The sequence below is a fragment of the Trematomus bernacchii genome, unplaced genomic scaffold (assembly GCF_902827165.1).
Source record: "Trematomus bernacchii unplaced genomic scaffold, fTreBer1.1, whole genome shotgun sequence".
NCBI lineage: Eukaryota > Metazoa > Chordata > Actinopteri > Perciformes > Nototheniidae > Trematomus > Trematomus bernacchii.
The window spans coordinates 1,958,263-1,978,088 of record NW_022987644.1 but is presented as its reverse complement, the minus strand read 5'-3'; the positions used below and the strand labels follow the sequence as shown (position 1 = coordinate 1,978,088).

General features: G+C 39.9%; 1 protein-coding gene across 1 annotated transcript in view; it reads right to left on the bottom strand.

Annotated features, from left to right (window-relative positions):
- LOC117485225 overlaps positions 1-10,293 on the bottom strand; it is a 34,558-nt gene extending 24,265 nt beyond the window's left edge. Inside the window, exons 1-3 of the mRNA XM_034133772.1 lie at positions 10,239-10,293; positions 9,858-9,963; positions 9,713-9,745 (exon numbers count right to left, since the gene is read on the bottom strand). Coding sequence (XP_033989663.1) covers positions 9,713-9,745; positions 9,858-9,963; positions 10,239-10,280 — 181 coding nt within the window. The 5' untranslated portion in view covers positions 10,281-10,293. The remainder of the gene's footprint in view (positions 1-9,712; positions 9,746-9,857; positions 9,964-10,238) is intronic.
- Between the last annotated feature and the right edge of the window lie 9,533 nt (positions 10,294-19,826).

The following is a 19,826-nucleotide window of genomic DNA, read 5'->3' as shown; positions in this document are numbered from 1 at the left end:
TCACATCGAACACTGACTCTCTGTCTCTTACACATACGTCCACTTTAACACTTGAAGACAATTGAGGAAGACTGACAGAGCACTGTGGGAAGAAATCTGATCTGATGTCAACATGAGCTCATTGGTTATTTACACATTTCTTAAGAATAACTAGTCTCTCTTTCCTTCCTGTTTTATATTGGCATGACTAATTCATGCTCATGCCATGCAGATACATTTGAACTTCACTCTCTACCAAGATCCCACTTTAAAAAGGCCGAGTAAATAGTCATTTTTGCTCAACTCATAATCAAGTAAAAATGGATGGCAGTATTATACTTGTGTTTCACAGGCAGATATATTTAACGTCAACAGTTAGATGGTTCATCGAGACAACTGCAGAATGATTGAACCTCTTTTCATTCTTTACCTGACGTTTATTGCAATTGTAATTCTGATCATTTATCATGCGTTAGTCTAAAAACAGAAGACAAAAGTCAGGTTTTGTTGGTAAAATCCTGTAAACCTCTAATATTAGATGTTTCTTCTGCTTCATCACTAGTAACAAGGCCGATGATTCAAAGTGACATAGTTTTGGTCACATCTCAGCTCTTGCACCTCTAAATTATTTCTGTCACCTAAAAGCATGACTGTACTGGGTCACCAAAATAAAAGGGATGAAACAAAACAAACACCTTGTGTAAAGAAAAATCATGTAGAAGCAATTAAGTAAATAAAGTTTATTGATGCAAAACAAAGCTTACTTTTTTTAAATAAACATAGATTAAAGCCTTGCGATGCATTTATTTTACATTTTCCGCTATTACATGAACTGTACAAAATACTCGCTGATAAATGGAGAGCAAAGCTGCAAATAAGGTTTAATAAACAAAGGTTTTGTTTTGGTATGTTGTTTCCATTTGTCTTGTCCTTACAGAAGGCATTGTTTGATCTGAAAGAAAACCAAAGAAGAAAAAAGGTTTAATCCTTTAAAGAATTGACATTTACAATATATTTAACAATATATTAAATATATAAAGTGATTAATCCCAATACTTACATGAAGTTACGCTGCAATTTTACCAAGAGCTGTTCCTGGTTTGAGTTCAGAATAAACAGTTTCATCCGCTGGTGCAGGACTTGACTTCCCTATGAATTAAGAGATTATTATTATTTATTTTTTTACAGTATTCCCCCCAGTTAAAAATGAAAATGTACTGGTACATTTTCCTCCCAAGAGGGTAAAGTGATAGTTTGATAGAAGGAATTGCTCATGATGATTCACAACAGTTATACATGTATGGAAACAGATGAATGAAATGTCATATGCCCTGATGTTTTGTTCATGAATGCATAGAATTGACAGAAAATAAACTTAAAGGGCCCATGTCATGCTTTTCCGGTTATTACCCGTCCCCTTGTGTGTTATGAAGGTTTTTATGCATGTAAACGGTGTGCAGAGTCAAAACCCTCAAAGTACACCCTGTAGCGAGTAAAACTCTAACACAGAAAATACCTCCCCAAAACGCCTCGTTGGAGATACGTCACTGTCCATTTGATTCTTCCGGGTACCCGGAACAAAATGGACCAATCCGGAAGAGCTATGGCCACACCCAGCGGCGCTGGCCGCACCCTCTGCCAGCCTAACATTTACTGTTGGAAGCTCTGGTTCAGTTCACAATCGATCCAGTCATGCCAATGCCAAGGACCTGTTTCCTGAAATGTGAGGAGAAATCTGAGCTGTTTGTCCTACCGACGGAAGAACCACGACGAAGTCAGTGGTTGAAATGTCTTTTTAACACTGTTCCTTCAGAGGTTCAAAGAACGTTAATGTGTGCGCGGCATTTCACAGACGAAAGCTTCCAAAACATTGCCCAGTTTGAGGCCGGATATGCACAGCATGTGAAACTGAAGGACGATGCTATTCCTAGTTTGTTTGGACCGTTTGGAGCAGGGGAAGATTCGGGTACACAACCTGTAAGTTTGCATTGTTATTTGTGTATTTATCAAACAAGACTGTTTAAATGTGTAAACGTGTGTCGGACTGCTAAGCCATTGACACAGTGCTAACTGTGCTAACTAAGTTGCTAGCGTTTCCATATATCAACTCTAATATCAGCAGATGGCCTTACATACATGTATCTCATAGCAGGAGAATGTCTGCATTCACACACGAAATACTCATAGACAGTATACTCCGGGTGATTTACCGTACGGTCAGTCGCAAAACGTAATTACATTATAGCTGGCGTAGCGTGTATGCTACCGAGCTAACCAACGGAGCTAGACATGGGTTTGCTCGGGAAAACATTTTTGTTATGCCAGCTACAATGAACGTAGCAGACTAACCGTATAAGATTGCAATTGTAAACACGTTCTTGCTAGCCTAATATGAATCACTAGCTTTTGTTCATAGTGGTTTTATTACACTACATTATAGTTGCCGTTCCTCCGAGCTACCGTTCATATCGTGTTTGCTACCAAGGTAAACAAGAAAGCTAGGTTAGCATATTAGCTGGCAAGCTTACTGTGTTGATTAGATAGATGGATTAGATAGATCCACACTCCTACCACAACTACTACTAACGAATCTAAAACAACTAAGTTTCTCTAATATTTTATGATTTGCATTTGATTTCGTCCAGCCAGATCCTGGCGGACAATACATGACGGGGACGGGACTACCACATTGATGCCTCGTCCTAAAAAGCCCCGCCTGCGATAGACAAGATGCCGACAACGGGGAGGAATGGATGATATACCGTGTATATATGTATATTTATGTTCATTTTGTACATTTCTAAAAATAAAGTTGAATGGAAATACTTAGTAGGCCTATCCTTTCTTCCCTGAATTATTTGCTCCTATAACATATCATTCATATATAGCAAACCATGATTTGATTTCTCATCAAACAGTAGTAGTTTATTACAGGTAAAAAATAACTTACTCTTCTATAACAACAGTTGTAGGTACAGTTCAGTTAGTTAGCGTATAAAATATACGGCTGTACCGACGCCATTATAAGACTGATGTTCCGCTCAGATCGAGCCGAAAAAAGCACTGTTAGACATGGGCGGAGCCTCTCTGGTGGTTGACTAATCAGAACAGAGTGGCCGAGCTGACCAATCGGAGCACACTAGGCTCACAGGGAGGGGGTGGCTAGAGCTCCAAGGAGCCGTTTAGTGGAGAGAGTGAATACTGCTGAATACACATACTTTACAGAGATGCTGTATGCAAAACCAATGTGAGTTTGGAAAATTGCACAGTATAAATCTATTTTAGTATACCTCAACAATGGAATTATGATCAGTGGAAATGGCCATGACATGGGTCCTTTAACCTGTTACGCACCGCCCCCCCGGTACCGGGCGGATAAACGCGTCATTTGCAGGAAACAACGTCTCAGGAATCTTAATATTTAATAAACTATGAATGTTTTATATCCATGTAACGGGAAGAAACTCAGCTAACTGATATTTTTAATTTTTTTTCCCAAAAAAACCCCACAATGCTAACACTCAGCCTCTGAATTAGCCACGAGCGAAAAAATGCTAACCTATCGCTGCACCTAAACTCACTCATAACTCCCTTATTACTTATCCTAGATGCACAGCCAACCCATCGATTAGCATCGCCTGGAGACACAGAATTTGGGGGTGCCGACCTCAACACTCAGTGATAAACATTTGCGACGCTATAAACGAAGACGTACATCAAAACATGTGGCGCTAGGTAGCTACAAACGCTAACATGGCTTACCTTGGTCAAAACTGGTCTTCAATGGCATTAAAACTATAAAAAACGATGCTGCAGTTAATCCATAGGTTAATCCAATGTGTCTGTGTCCTCTTTGAAATGATTTCTGATAATCTATAAGCAATAAAACTGCTTTTTCGTTTCCAGATGTCAGAGCGAGAGATCGCTTCACTCAAACCTGCATGCGCGAAGCCCCCACCGTTTGTTTTCACAACGAGTGTGTGTGGGGGCATCCCCCTTCGATTCTATTGGCTCTAACGGTCAGAAAGAGGTGTCAACCATCAAAATCGACCAAGGGGGGCCAGAGATATGAAAAAAATAACATTTTCACCCAAATCACCTCAGAGGTGGAGTGGTTTTGGCTAAACCTCTCTAAAAAGGTCAAATGTCACTTGTTTTGCATCAATCTTGATACAGGGTACTTATTATATGTTGTACTTTGGATTCCTAAAGCTTTTAGTCTACTAACCCATCATCCAAGGGTAGTTTTCACTATAAGTAAAAAAGAATTTTTGGACGGACACTATAATTTACAGTTTTTTACGATGTAAAATCTGAATTTTCTTTAAAATAAAAAACATCTATATTGATTCTGACTTTTCTACATCCAACTCACAGGTTTATCATTACTTTGAGAAAAAAGATTATTAATTTAACCCTTTTAGAAGGGAAGATATGGTCATTTGTTCTGGGAATGTCATTTTCGAGCCTGAGACCTGAACAACAGGCTCAGAGCTTAACAGGTTAACAAACATTGACAAAGTTATGTGTAGGGTTTGAACATTGCTGACTTTGGCGACACCTTGTGGCACATTTAAAAATGACACTCTAGCAGGCACCACAACAAAAAGTTAAAGCAAGTAGTATTTCTTCATACCTGCAGCTGATGTCATCTTCACATTTTTCTTCCCTGTAAGACGGATCAGGAGAAAGCATGAAAAGACAAAACTTATTGCATGTTTTTGTTACAACATAAATTCAAACACTCACCCTTCTTAGAAATGTTTTTGAGCTCGACCACAGAATATGTCACATCCGTGGATTCATCTGAAATATACAATTTATTTTATATTTAAAAGAGTGAACCTTGAATTGTCATATTCCAGTATTTATATTTACTATACTGTACCATTTGCAGGTTCTTCAGGGCCTTTGACTGATTCATAGAGACAGGCATTATCTGAAGAGAAATCAAAATCAAACCCAATTCATATTAAAATCCTTCTATATGAACTCCTACATTTTTAAAGACAACCAATGAGAAATGGAAATGCTACGCGGATGCTACGTTCACAAAAAATTCAAAACGTATTAAGGATTCAGGCTGACCCTGAAGAACGGAAGCATATTCCCTTTGGTTAGTTTTGTCCTGGTTGATCATGTGGTCTGTAGCAGTGCTCTGATTGGTCCTCTGAGATCTGGTGGGCAAAACAATGTAGTAAATGAAGTGGATTCATAAAGGAACATATGAATGCTGTCATGTTCATAATAAAATAAAAAAGAGCGTTGTACCAACCTGATATGGCATGAATCTGTTAAAAAAAAGAAGACATTTGCTGCTATGTTATTATGTTTTGCAAAGTGTTCTACTGTTAAAACAGTACATGTGGTTACATTAGAGTCAATCTGATATCAGAAGAAAATGATCTCACCTTTTGACTTTCTGTATAAATACAGGAACAGCAGCAGGAGAATAATCAGTACAACTCCACCAAGCAGCCCAACGATCAGAAGAATGGGAAATTGAGAGGCTTTTCCAGGCCCGGACGCTGCTATTATAAGTAATCTTTATTAATATTTATTTTATATTAAACGTTCCTGTTATAGATTAAAGGGGGGGTAGGTAAGTTTGAGAAACCCGCTCGTGATACACTTTTTGTTATATTCTATGGAATGCTCTTAACATCCCGATAGCAATGAATATCTTAAGTGCTTTGACAAAGAATCCATAAAAAAATGTCATCTGTGGAAGCCGTAATACTGTAAAAAGCACGACCAATCATTTTAGCCGGCACGGCTAAAATAATTGGATGGCCTACCTGCCTGTCAGCCTTCCATCTGTGCACAAACTTATCTCGTGCCCTCATTGGTCATGTGCGCGTTCGTGTGTGTTGGAGGAGGGGCTCTGTAAGGAAGTGGCAGATTTTTTCCGGTTGTATAATTTCAAATTCTAGCGCACTCGAGCTGGTTTCTCCAAAATTACCTACCCCACCTTTAACTGTATAAAACATCTCTCTTAAACAAACACAGTTTAATTCAGATGAAACTAAGCTTTCTTTATCTCAGACTGTAACACAGCTTACAAAAAAGGAAGGGTTTTTAAATCATACTTACATTTGACTGAGAGCCAACTCTCTGGTGACGTCCTACCATCTGCTGAATCTCTCTGTTTACATTTATAAAAGCCTTCGTCTGACTTTGACACTGCAGAGATGTTCAGCTCCTTCCTGGTATCGCTCTGGATGAGTTTGTCATCTTTATAGAAATCCACATTATAAAGAACAGTTCCTGTCTTGAACTTGCAGCTAAGAGTGACAGAACGTCCCTCAGCCACAGGATGGACAGGACTCACCAGGATCATTTCATAATCTGAAAAGAAATCAAAGAATATAAAGGCTTTGACAGAGTCATCAGCTTTTGCAGATTTAATATGTTTATGCACAACTGGCCTAGTCTGGCAGAAGCTGAAATGTCAGGTAGATGTATGAGGACATTTAAACACAGAATATTATCTTTGATCTTTGAGAGAAGTAACCCTGGAAATCACTTCGCAAATTGGCCTTTTTTATGAAGTTTTACTAATTTGAAGAGACATTTGGCTAATGCTTGTCACCTTCACATTTCAAAACAACATAATACTTCAGAAACAAACATTTTAAATAATTAAAACTCACCATCTTTAGTGATGTTGACTGCATTACTGAACTGTCCGGTTTCAGACTCACACCAGAACACTCCACTAACCCAGCTGCTGGTTAATGTGCATGTGGATCCAGTAATTTTCCCCCAGGAAGAACATCGATAAAGGTATGATTTCGTAAACGTCCTCACTCTCCACTCAGTGGAGTTTCCCTCACAGCTCAGTGACACAGACGTTTTGGTGAAGTGCTGCACACTGTCAGGACTCACCGTGAGAGACGCTGCTGAATTCAAATCTGAAACACACAAAGAGTGGACATTTAAACCATGCAGACTGAAAAAGACAATGCATTGGTATGGCAAAACTGCCACTTAATTTACCCTGAAAAAACAAACGGGAATAAACTAAAGTAGGAGGAAAGTACCAGTGCCTCAATCTCACACTACAAATGTGTTTAATTATATGTATTGTTTATGTCTTAAACTATTTAACCTGTTACGCACCACCCCCCCGGTACCAGGCGGATAAACGCGTCATTTGCAGGAAACAACGTCTAAGGAATCTTAATATTTAATAAACTATGAATGTTTTATATCCATGTAACGGGAAGAAACTCAGCTAACTGATCTTTTAAAAAATGTTTTCCAAAAAAAACCCACAATGCTAACACTCAGCCTCTGAATTAGCCACGTGCGAAAAAATGTAACCTAAAACTGCACCTAAACTCACTCATAACTCCCTTATTACTTATCCTAGATGCACAGCCAACCCCTCGTTTAGCATCTCCTGGAGACACAGAATCTGTTTAAAAAACCTCAACACTCAGTGATAAACATTTGCGACGCTATAAACGAAAGCGTACATCAGAACATGTGGAGCTAGGTAGCTAGAAACGCTAACATGGCTTACCTTGGTCAAAACTGGTCTTCAATGGCATTACCACGATAAAAAAACGATGCTGCAGTTAATCCATAGGTTAATCCAATGTGTCTGTGTCCTCTTTGAAATGATTTCTGATAATGCATAAGCAATAAAACTGCTTTTTCGTTTCCAAATGTCAGAACTAGAGATAGGTCCACTCTGAGGCAAAATTACATGCGCGAAGCCCCCACCTCTTCTCTTCACAACGAGTGTGTGTAGGGGCCTCTCCCTTCGATTCTATTGGCTCTAACGGTCAGAAAGAGGTGTGAACCATCCAAATCGACCAAGGGGGGCCAGAGATATGGAAAAAAAAACATTTTCACCCAAATCACCTCAGAGTTGGAGTGGTTTTGGCTAAACCTCTCTAAAAAGGTCAAATGTCACTTGTTTTGCATCAATCTTATATGTTGTACTTTGGATTCCTAAAGCTTTTAGTCTACTAACCCATCATCCAAGGGTAGTTTTCACTATAAATAAAAAAGAGTTTTTGGACGGACACTATAATTTACGGTTTTTTACTATGTAAAATCTGAATTTCCTTTCAAATAAAAAACATCTATATTGATTCTGACACTTCTACATCCAACTCACAGATGTAACCTTGCGTTGATAAAAGAAATTATTCATATAACCCTTTTAGAAGTTAAGTTGTAGTCATTTGTTTTGGGCATGTCATTTTCGAGCCTGAAACATGAAAAACAGGCTTGGTGCTTAACAGGTTAACCAGCAGATAAATATCTTAAAACATATTCCAAACTATAAAAATAAAGAAAACACTTACCACTTATATCTAATGTATTGTAGAAGCCTTATATTATTAGGTTTTAGATTGACAAAGTCTAAGGTTTGAACCATGGCGAACAACAACTCATGTGTCAGGATGAAAAGAGATTATTTTGTGTTCAAATTCAGTCAAGTCCAGAAGATGAATCAGTCAATCATCATTCTGTTTTAGAGAAAGGTTTTGAAAACTGAACTATGACCTGATGCTGGTGTAAAAGAAAAGTTCCCAAAATAAGTGACTTTGTTCCATTTTGCAATAATGGAAAAGTCAAAACAAACCTCAAGACCAGGCAAACTTTGATAAAGACATTTGTTGGCCTTATGGTGGTACAAACTACAGAAAGAAAGAAAAAGAAAGAACATACTGACCTCCAGACCAGATAAACTTAGGTTTACTCTGCCAACTGTAAAACACTGGATCTCCTCTTCCTGCTTTGCACACATATCCTGCTGTGTGCGTTTGTACATCAATGATGAAGAGATGCTGTTCAGTCCCATTCTCGCTGCCAGGTAGCAGCTCATAGTCGTAGGAGCTGTAGGAGTATGACAGTTTGGGAACAGCCTTATACCAGTAGAAGCTCCAGCCAGCAGACGGATGATCAACGCTGCAGTTCAGAGTTACTGAGGCTCCAGGACTCGGCCATGATGGAGACACAGTGAGGACAGCCTCAGGTGTGTCTGTTGGAAAACAACATTTCACAGAATGATAACATTATGATGTATAATTGGTGGGTTACATGCACTCCTTGGATCCTACATATGTTCTGCATACAGTATGTAAAAAACAAATTTAAGTGTGAACTGTACTTAAATATAATAACCAAAATACTATTTGTATATACAGTAAAAAAAAGGTAACTGATAATAAATGACTTACTCTCAGAAACTGTCAATGTGAAAACAATCCATTTGTCACAGGTAATAAATTATATCAAGGTTTGTTGGTGAAGTATTATCTTTATGTAAATGCTTTGATGTAAGAAACTGATCCCTGTCTTCTTATTCTTATTTTAATACTCATTATTTTGTGATAACGAAAAGCCCAGGATTGTACAGTATACTTCACCTGCCTATACAGCGTCAGTGGAGCTGTTCAAACGTTAAAACATTACAATAATTTAGAGATTATATATTAAAACTTGTCCAAACTGCGTGTTCACATCAACATGGCTCATACATAAATAACAAATGTTTTTATTGAACTTCGTCATGGTGGTATTACTTTGATCACTTACCTGATACATTTAGATAGATTTTATTGCTTTCCTTTACAAGATACAAAAAGTAAAATGTGTTTTCTTTTTGTCAAAAACAGTATTATACATTGACCAAACGGATGTTGTTTGGAGAGTTACATCGGTAGATTTGTCTAGAATGAGTAAACAAAAAGTATGAAAATTGTATAATTACCTTGAGCTTGTCCACGGTAAAGTAAATACAGAACTGAAATAAGTATGAAACTAAATCAGACATTATCAAACTGACAGAATTATATATTAACCTCAGGCATTTAAAACGTTTTATCAATGGCAATTAAAACAGGAAAAGTACTCACAGAAAAAACCCCGTAGACAGAGCAAAGTGTGTCCCATCTTCACATCCAACACTGATAATCTGCTTCTGAGAAAGTCTTCTACTTTGTGCAAATAGAAAGACTGAAACTGCAGCATATGAAGAGAAATCAGGAACTACAGAGAAACAAATGCAATGTAATATTGGAAACGGAAGTCGTGTTTTTAACTTCTTTACATGGTCAGGGCTTCCTTCCCTTTTACACAAAGCTCACACAACTGAGCAGCTCTAATATCACGTAATGTACAACAAGGTTCGAGCCACATGATCTGAATCAGACATGTAACAAATAATGTTGTAGTACAATGTTTTACACTAATTATAAGTACACAGAAAGTAAGTATAGATAAATTGTCATACTCACTTTATAATCCATGGGCTTTCTCACCAAAACAGAACATTTCATATGAAAATGTGTGTGTTCAACAGCATGTATCACAAAGTTAGACAGTGTTGCATCCAATCACATCTTTTTTACATCACTAGGAGAAATTCTAGCTTAATTTTAGAAACATCCTCACCCACAGGAAGTGCCTCATATGCGGCTTTCACACCAGCGCTTTTCCCTTTCTAGCTCCTAGCGAGAGCTTTTCTGGTTCAGCTCCGGTTTCCCTTTTCAGCTCCCGCTCTGTTCACACCACCCAGCTGCCTCTGCTGCGTCATGACGTCACCATTTACATCGCTGATTTTCTCCCCAACGGAGCTCACAACAACAACGGGGGGGGACTACGTTGGGTCGATGATCGTGTTGCTTTTAATCATACGAAGCCAGATTAAATTAAATAAGGACTTCTCCAACCTTATACTTTTCTCCAGAGTGCCGTGGTTCATTGTTTATTAATGTGTTTCAGCGGCATTTACCGACCGCTGCAGTGCTGGCTGCTCTTCCACGGGAGTTTATTCTCCCGTTAGCTCCGGGTTAGCTCACACGGCTCTAAAGTATTCACTGTCTGACTGTCACACAAGCAGCTGATACATATCCCCAGTTCCCCTTAAGTGAATGTGTGTCAGTCTGAATTGACGCTGTTTGGCATCACAACGCTGTTATGAAAGTTTCTCTGGTATAACATGGGTGATGTTGGCATAGCAACCGAAGCTAAACTGACTACTTGCTAAGCCGTTTTCTACAGGCACTTTTTACCGGCGTATTTTTCATTATGATTATACTTGTGATAGTCGGACATGACAACCTGTGCAGCCCATGTATTGATTCCATCCGATAGCTGCTATAATAACAAACAAAACGTCTGCCTGCTCTCCACAATGATCAATAACAGCGAACGGATGGTCAAAGTAAGGTACAAATAAACAGAATCACACGAAGCCTGGTTAGTGTTGCCTGACTTTATAAAGTGTGTGGTTGCCTTCTAGTCACTTTGCTCAGTGCTACTGCTTGTAGGCAGGCATGACGAGACTCTTCAGTCGACCCAGGTTCAGGAGAGGTGGGTTTAGTTTCCTGCACGCCTCGACGTAAGAGAGACGTAAGCGACGCCGCGTCATAGCTCCAAAGCTCTTGCCTCTAGACCGACAATTTTTTGGAGCTGGAAGTGAACCGCATTCCGGAGCTATGACGCGGCGCCGCTGCGGTGTGAACAGGAAAAAGCGCCGGTGTGAAAGGGGCAATAGTGTCTTTCCAGATGTGAGTGTAAAGAGCCAAAGTCCTGCCCCCTCCTCCAGAGATAGATCTACTTCAAGGCGTCATAAGTAATAAAGCCATCATTTAGACATGGAAAACATTTTAATTCTAGGAGCAGTTTTACAAAGCCGATGAAAATGATCAAATTAAATAAATACCAAAAGACTAGTTATGTATTTTTAAATGTTGTCCAGGGATTAGTGTAGCCAGAAATAGTGTGACAATCACATGAGAAATTCCAGTATGTTTTCAGTTAATATTGGTTTCAATAGAATCATTTGTATAATTGAATAAAAAACAAAAGGTCATTTAAGGTAGCTTTTTTACTAAAAACAAAAACAAACTGCTTAACATAACACACATGTCCCCATAACTTTTAGAAATTAACAACTTTGTCCCATCCACTTTGCATTAGGATAATTTGTTAAAAACATTCTGAAAATAGCGAGCACAAAGAATTGTACACTTTGAGAAAGGTTGTTTTGTACTATCTCGAGGACTGATCACACTTTTTAAGTGTATTTCTGCTAATCCAAGTGGTGAAATATGCACCTGCGACAGGTTTAATATAAGTAATAAATGAATATAGAGTAGCTTTGCAGCAGCGTAGCATAGTTACTGTACTAGTTGTCAAAAAAAGTATTGTAAGTATTCAGTAGGCCTATGTATATTTATTTATTGTTTGCGGGGCTCTTATTGCAGGAGTTTTTCAAAATCTGAAAAAATATTCCCCACCACTTTTTTAACAAAGTGTAAAGAACTGATTTATTATTTATATTGGTTTGTGTCCTATATAATTTACTTTTTTCTTAAATGTTTTTGCTACATCTAATTGTTTTACTTTAGGCCTGGAACCAATGTAAAGTTCAACTACTTACAATTATTATTTTTACAAAATATTTTTGCGTTTAATACAACTTTTAGCAATAAATTCAGTTTCACGTGCCAACCATAGACTGTATATAAATGGACGTAGGGTCCGTGAAGTCACCCATAGGATACCGCAAAACCGCATTTATGCACCGTCTGTTTTAACCGCAGAGCGAGTCACAATAGGCGCTTTCACACCGGAGTACTTTTCCCCGTACTTTTCCCGTTTAGTTCCGTTAGTGCCTGGAATTTTGTGTTCACACCAAAAAGAGAACTTAGTTCCGAGAAGTTTTACCCCCATTTTTTGTGCCTGCTAGAGAGGTGGTACTATCCTGGGGAGAAGAAAGTACCAATTTCTGATTGGCTGGGCGAATTGTTTGCAATTGGTACTTTCTTCCACGCCCCGTAAAACTCTGAAAACTTTTGTGAAGCCGCCATTGTATTTGCTGGCATTAGCATTATTAGCATTAGCATTAGCCCCGCACACCAACGGAGAGAGAATAACTTATGGCAACACAAAAAAAAACATGGGATGGAGTGATGAGGAGGTGTCGGCGTTCTGGCGATTTACTCGGAAGGCTTTTTTTGTACTGAAGCCAGTCCCCAACTTTGGGGACTTCGGGTGGCAGTATACGCCGTGAAGTGGTTTGCGGCCTGCCAGTAAACCCAAAGCAGAAGAAGAAGAAGTGACGACAGCGGCTTCATTTGCGTAATCTTCCCTCAGGGAACTTATTCCGGTGTGAACGCGATCTGTACTTAGTTCCATGGGGGTACTAAGTGCTGGCACTAAGTGCGGCAAAGTACTTGGTGTGAAAGCGTCTATTAGTCCGATATAAGCATGAAGAACAAACAAACACGGCCGGGTTCAAGTTCTGTTCCCTGGATGAGCTGAGCAGGCAGAGTCCCTGTAGCATCACGGAGCTGCTAGCAGAGAGACAAGAAGCTTACAGCAGCAGTCGCTTGACAGAACTGTCACTCAATGTGACCACGCCCTAATTTATGCAAAAACGTTAAGACCTAATATAAAACAATTCACTCACCAATTCATAATCATGAAGGTGGAATCTAACTATATCCCGAATAATTTGTATTGCATCCAGGGGTAGAAACATGTTTATTTCTGCTGTAAAGTTGGGCATTTTAACATGGGGGTCTATGGAAATTGATCCTTTCTGCAGTCATCGCCTATCGGCCAATAGATGAACTGCAGTTTGTGGCACTTCCTTATTGGCGTCCCGGCTCTGCCCCAGAGTTTGCCGCTTGGTTCTTTATTATAGTAAAGTGGAATACATTTTATTAATTGCCAACTCCTGCCAATTCCTGCACAACAGATTTGAAATCAAAAATAGAATTGAAATAATATTGATAATAATATAAATATATCTATATAAAAACTAGATCAAATGACTATTGTTTATATAAAAATGGCAATCATAGCGACAAAGTCAGATAATTGCTTGGAGAGAGCAATTTAAAGGGGACCTATCATGCAAAATGCACTTTTGTACGTCTTTTATACATGAATATGTGTCCCCGGTGTGTCAGGGAACTCACCAAGTGTCAGAAAACACAGCCCTCTCTCTTTTCCTCCATACCCAAATCTCTAAAAACGGGGCTGCAACGGAGCTGATCCAGATTTGAAATTGTTCTGACGTCAGAAACGGGGAGCTCCGCCTATATGGGCAACTCTCCACCTATCAGGGGGTTGGGCCACGGCCATTGCCGCTCGAAAGCGCTGGAGATGCTGTAGTACATATGCCAGGCCTGTAAGTGGCGATGTAGTCTGCCACAAAAGCAGCGAAGAAGACTTCTCACAGAATCAGCTCTTGCAAAAACAGGGCTGGAAAAGAACAAATAGAGCGAAATGAGGCATGGCTAAAATGCAGGATCTGTTTGGTGTTTTGAAAAAAGAACTTCACAGACATGTTTTATATAGGTATGGCCCTACAATATATTATTCAAATATAGCATTATAGGTCCACTTTAATGTCTTTGAGCTCATTGCTTTGGTTTTAGGGCCCGTAACTTTACAATACAGCAAAGCCTTATTATAATTTTAGATATAGCTCTGTATACATATATAAAATAAAGATGTGCGTGTGTAGGACAAAATTAATGGAATATAAAGTTAGAAAACAGTATTGCATGTACGTAATGTAACAGTCCAGGCTTAACAGCAGCAGTATTATGATAGTACGGCGAGATGGTGGGGACCAAAAACAGAGCAACAAGAGAGTGAATTTGGACTTATATACATTCATCAGGTGGCTAGAAACACAACTCTAAATTATCGCTAATGTTGAATGTGTGTAAATTAGCAGCTAAACATTTTACAAAGTGATCACAGCTTGTTTCACTGCCAAAAGGTGCCCCAAAAATTCATTAAAGTAGTCATAAAGAAACTCTACTTCAGAATGCAGTCAGAGTCATTAGCTGCTTTCACACCAAGTACTTTGCCGTACTTAGGCTGCTTTTACACGGGAACGTTTGCGTTTATGCACAGTATGCGTTTTCAAAAAAGTCTTCCGTTCACATGCATTCGTTTCATTTAACGTGTCTGTTCAAACGAGACCGCTGGAAACGCTGTAGTACATATGCCAGGACTGTAAGTGGCGCTGTAACTTCCGCCACAAAATACACCAAAAGCAGTGAAGAAGGCCCCGGAGCAGCCCGGAGCAATGTTGCCATGGCTACCCTTCTGTTTATGCCCCGCGGTGGATTTAGCAACATGTAGTAGTTCATGTAATTCTCCATGTCCACTTGTTGCTGATGGTTGTGGTAGAGGAGCTGTAGATTTTGCACTAACATCTGTAGCATGGTCGAGCTGTAGATGTTGCCTTTTATTCTACATTTTAGTTGTACTGTGAATTGTGTACTGTACTGTAAAGCACTTTGTACATTCGTGTTGAGAAGGGTGCTATATAAATAAAGCTTTACTTACTTACTTACTTACTAACATCTGTAGCATGGTCAGTAGCAGTAGCACTAGCAGTAGCTACTGGCTATGCTACAGCAGTGAGCAGCAGAGACAGGGAGAGGTGGGGCTATCGTTATTTTTTCAGGAAATATTCGTAGAGAGGCGATTGCACGGACTCGTTTGACCCCCCAGAGAGTTTCGTTTGCAAATCTATCCACCTTGGGACCCGTTATCGTTTGTGGGGTCCGTTTGTTACGGCCTCGTGTAAATAATAGGGCTATACGTAAGAGAAACTATGCAGATACAAGCCGTTTCGTTCTCGTGTAAATGTGGCCTTAGTTCCCAGCACTTATGGCGCGTTTCCACTACAGCGCGGAGCACGGTTTAAGAGGGCTGTGACGTCAGCGGCCCGTTTTTGGTTGCGTTTCCACTTGGCCTAGTACCGGCCGGCGGGTCCTAATTCACAGTTTTTCTGGCGTCATAAAATCGTGGGTCTAGGGCAGGGGTGGGCATTTTACGGCCCGCGGGCCACATCCGGCCCGTTGGCCGGCCTTGGCCGGCCCGTGTGAGGTTGATCATAAATTATAACATAATAAAAAAAACAGCAACCTTTTCAAAATAAAAGCAACACAGCTGTATTGCTTGCATGGCGTAAATACTTTTCTAACTGTGTTGCTTTTATTTTGAAAAGGGCGCTGCTGTTTTTTTTATTTATTTACGTAAACGCGCATGCCGTGAACAGCTACGAGTGATGCTGGCCGGCTAGTCCTCGAAATGTCCGCTAAGGGCAAAAAAAGAAAGATCGATACTGAACGCCGCATTTTCAACAAGACATGGACCGCTAAGTATTTATTTACAGAAGTGAAAGGTAAAGCTGTGTGTTTAGTTTGTGGTGCGCAGGTCGCTGTGTTCAAGGAGTACAATTTGAGTCGCCACTATGCTATCAAACACGCAGATAAATACAATAACCTGTCTGAGGAAGAGCGGGCAAAGGGGTCGGATGCTTTGCTAGCTAAGCTGCAAAGCCAACAACACATTTCCACAAAACATTCCACATCCAGAGATGCAGCTGTCAAGACAAGTTATGTCTTATCCCACAAAATTGCAAAAAAAAGTAAACCGTTTTCTGACGGAGAGTTCATTAAGGAGTGTTTGTTGGACTCTGCGAAAGTGAAATGAGAAAGTGCCGCTCTCCCGACGCACTGTTACGAGGAGGATTGAGGACATCGCGGGAAATCTGGAGCTTCAGCTGCAGAACAGAGCGGTCAACTTTGACTTTTTTTCCTTGGCTTTGGATGAGAGCTGCGATGTACGTGACACTGCCCAGCTACTCATCTTCCTACGCTTCTCTCAAGCCAAATGGAGGACAACATTCTCACGCACTTGCCAACACTGAAGGAAGCCACACCATCAGCTGATCACCTCCAGAGGTACTCATCCATGTTAGAAGCACTGCATGGTGAGTTTTCAAGGCGATTTAAAGACTTCAAAACAGTTGAGAATACAATGAACATGATCTTTTCCCCATTTACATGCCATGTGGATGATGCACCCAGTGATGTTCAGCTTGAACTCATTGACCTGCAGTCTGACACACTTCTGTCAGAGCACTTTAGGTCAGTCTCACTGCCTGAGTTTGACTCTTCCCTGAAAGAGGAGAACTTTCCACACATCAGGAGACGTGCTCAGAAGATGAGGGTCCTCTTTGGATCTACCTACATATGTGAACAGACATTCTCAGTGATGAAGTTCAACAAATCCAGATACAGATCCTCTATCACTAATGATCACCTCTCAGCTGTCCTTCGCATATCCACCTCAGACATTGAACCAGATTTCCGTGCACTTGTTCAAGCCCAAGACAGACTGGATTTTTCTCACTGAACAAGTAAAATTAACTGAAAAACAAAAATCAAAAGCACTCATTTCTTTTTGTATAAAGCTGATTCATTTCTTATCTTTAACATACAGTACTGTAAAACACCTTTTCAGTATTGGTATATTGAGCAGAATTAAGTTCAACTTATTTTTGATTCGGCCCCCCAACACAGCTCGAATTTCTGAAGTAGCCCCTTGTAAAAAATAATTGCCCACCCCTGGTCTAGGGCCAGAGACAACGAGGCTGAGTTGGGCTGAGTATGCTAAACTAGAGAGAGAATCGCTGGCAAGGGGGCTACAACTACAACAAGATGGACATATTTGACCGTGATTTAATTGTAATACACGTTTCAAAATGATGCCGAAGTAACAACATACTGATACCGGTTAGTAAAAACCATGAATTAATGCTTTGTCAAGTCTGCAGACAGACGGCAGGCGAAAAACATTTTAAAATGCGTGTTTTCTAAATGGAGATTGGCTAAGCTAACGCAGTATATGCTCCGACCGTCCACACTCACAACAACGGCCTATACAGACATAAATAAAGCAGCAACTGTATTCGCCATGACACAGGCAGTCTGTGGTTTGTACTTGTTTAACTTTTGTCTAGTTTCTGAACATATATGAGGAGCTGTGAGCTCTGAGGGCTAACAGCTAACGGCTGTGTTGTTTTTCTGGGGTTCTCATTGAAGATGACGTCACGGCTCCGCCTACACTGCGTTACTATAGATACTACCCCAGTTCCTAAACTGTAATGGAAATGCGCCATAAAGTGAGCCAGTCCTAACGAGGCCTAGCCATACCGAGCGAGGCCGAGCGAGGCCGAGCGAGGCCGTGTAGTGGAAATGCGCCACTAGTTCCCCCATGGAACTAAAGATCGCGTTCACACCGGAATAAGTCCCTGAGGGAAGATTACGCAAATGAAGCCGCTGACGTCACTTCTTCTTCTTCTGCTTTGGGTTTACTGGCAGGCCGCAAACAACTTCACGGCGTATACTGCCACCCGAAGTCCCCGGCCGGAAGTCCCCGGCCGAAGCCTTCCGAGTAAATCGCCAGAACGCCGACACCTCCTCATCACTCCACCGCTCCCACGTTTTATTTTGTGTTGCCATAAGTTAGTCTCTCTCCGTTGGTGCGCTGGGCTAATGCTAATAATGCTAATGGGAGCAAATCAAATGGCGGCTTCACAAAACTTTTTGGGAGTTTTACGGGGCGTGGTTTGCATCCGCCCAGCCAATCAGAAATGGGAACCTTTTTATCCCTTATTATTAGGGCTGTCAGTCGATTAAAATATTTTTTATAACATTTTTTATCTGTTCTAAATGTACCTTAGAGGGATATTTTTCAAGTTTTTAATACTCTTATCAACATATGAGTGGACAAATATGCTTTATATGTTTGTTTATTATCATTTGAACAATAATTTTGCTTTTAAACGTACTTATTCAGCAGACAGTGGCTTTGTAAATTATTCAGACATCTTCCCTTTTTGCACATTTAATTTTGTTCTAAATGTATAATTTGTAGAAAACATGTTTTTGGAAATGTTCACAGAGGGATAACAAGGTAAACAAAATAAAAAAGGCGGGTGGTAAACCATCTCTAAAAAAAGGAATGTCTAATTCGTCTAAAAAAACATAGTTTACTAAATAAAATAAATACATATGTTTACTGTACTTGATGGTGTTTCAGGAGGAAAAGTGCTTCAGTTCAACTCTCAAATTAGCTTCACATGTTCTCAATCAGCCTCAAAGGATACCCTAAATGAAGACAAGTTTAATAATCAATAATAGTTGCACTGTATGCACATACAACTTTCACTCGCACTGGTACCTGCAAATCTAAAAGTATATATATTTGATCTCGATCACAAATCTGTACATTTACACATTCACCTGATCAGAGTTTAACTCATACATGTTTTTTGTATTATCCTTGTGGACATAGTAATAAAGACTTTCCTCTGTCTCCCTCTGCTGGCAGCACACAGTCAGAGCATCAGCAGCAACATGAAAACACACTGAGAAGAGAGGGAAATGAAGAGCAAAGTGAGACCACACTGTCTTATTTACGTATACAGATATTTGTCAACTGGTGTGTAAATGAGCTCTGTGTCACATATGAACATAAACGCTTCAAAGAAAGTGTGTTAAACCAGTTAATTCCAAAGCAAATAAGCAAAAAAGTAACAGTTTTAGATGAAATTCAACATCTTAACTACTGTATTAACACATCCCATCAGTACAACACAAAATGTCATTTAATGCCAAAGGTATTCTCCTTTATAAAATCCATTACACACACCTATGTCATAAAAAAAAAGGATCTGACCTGAGGCTGAGACGAAGACGCCGGCCTGATGCAACACGTCTGACTCTCTGCAGAACTCATGGCCTTTGGGGGGAATTTTTTTAACAAAAAGTGCAGATAAAGCCGGATCAAACCTTTAAGTTGTGCTCTAAAGGTTTCTATTTACCCAAGCAGTGAGCCAGATGGCAACAAAACACATCAGGTCTCAACACACACGTAGACACACACACACACACACACACACACACACACACACACACACACACACACACACACACACACACACACACACACACACACACACACACACACACACACACACACACACACACACACAC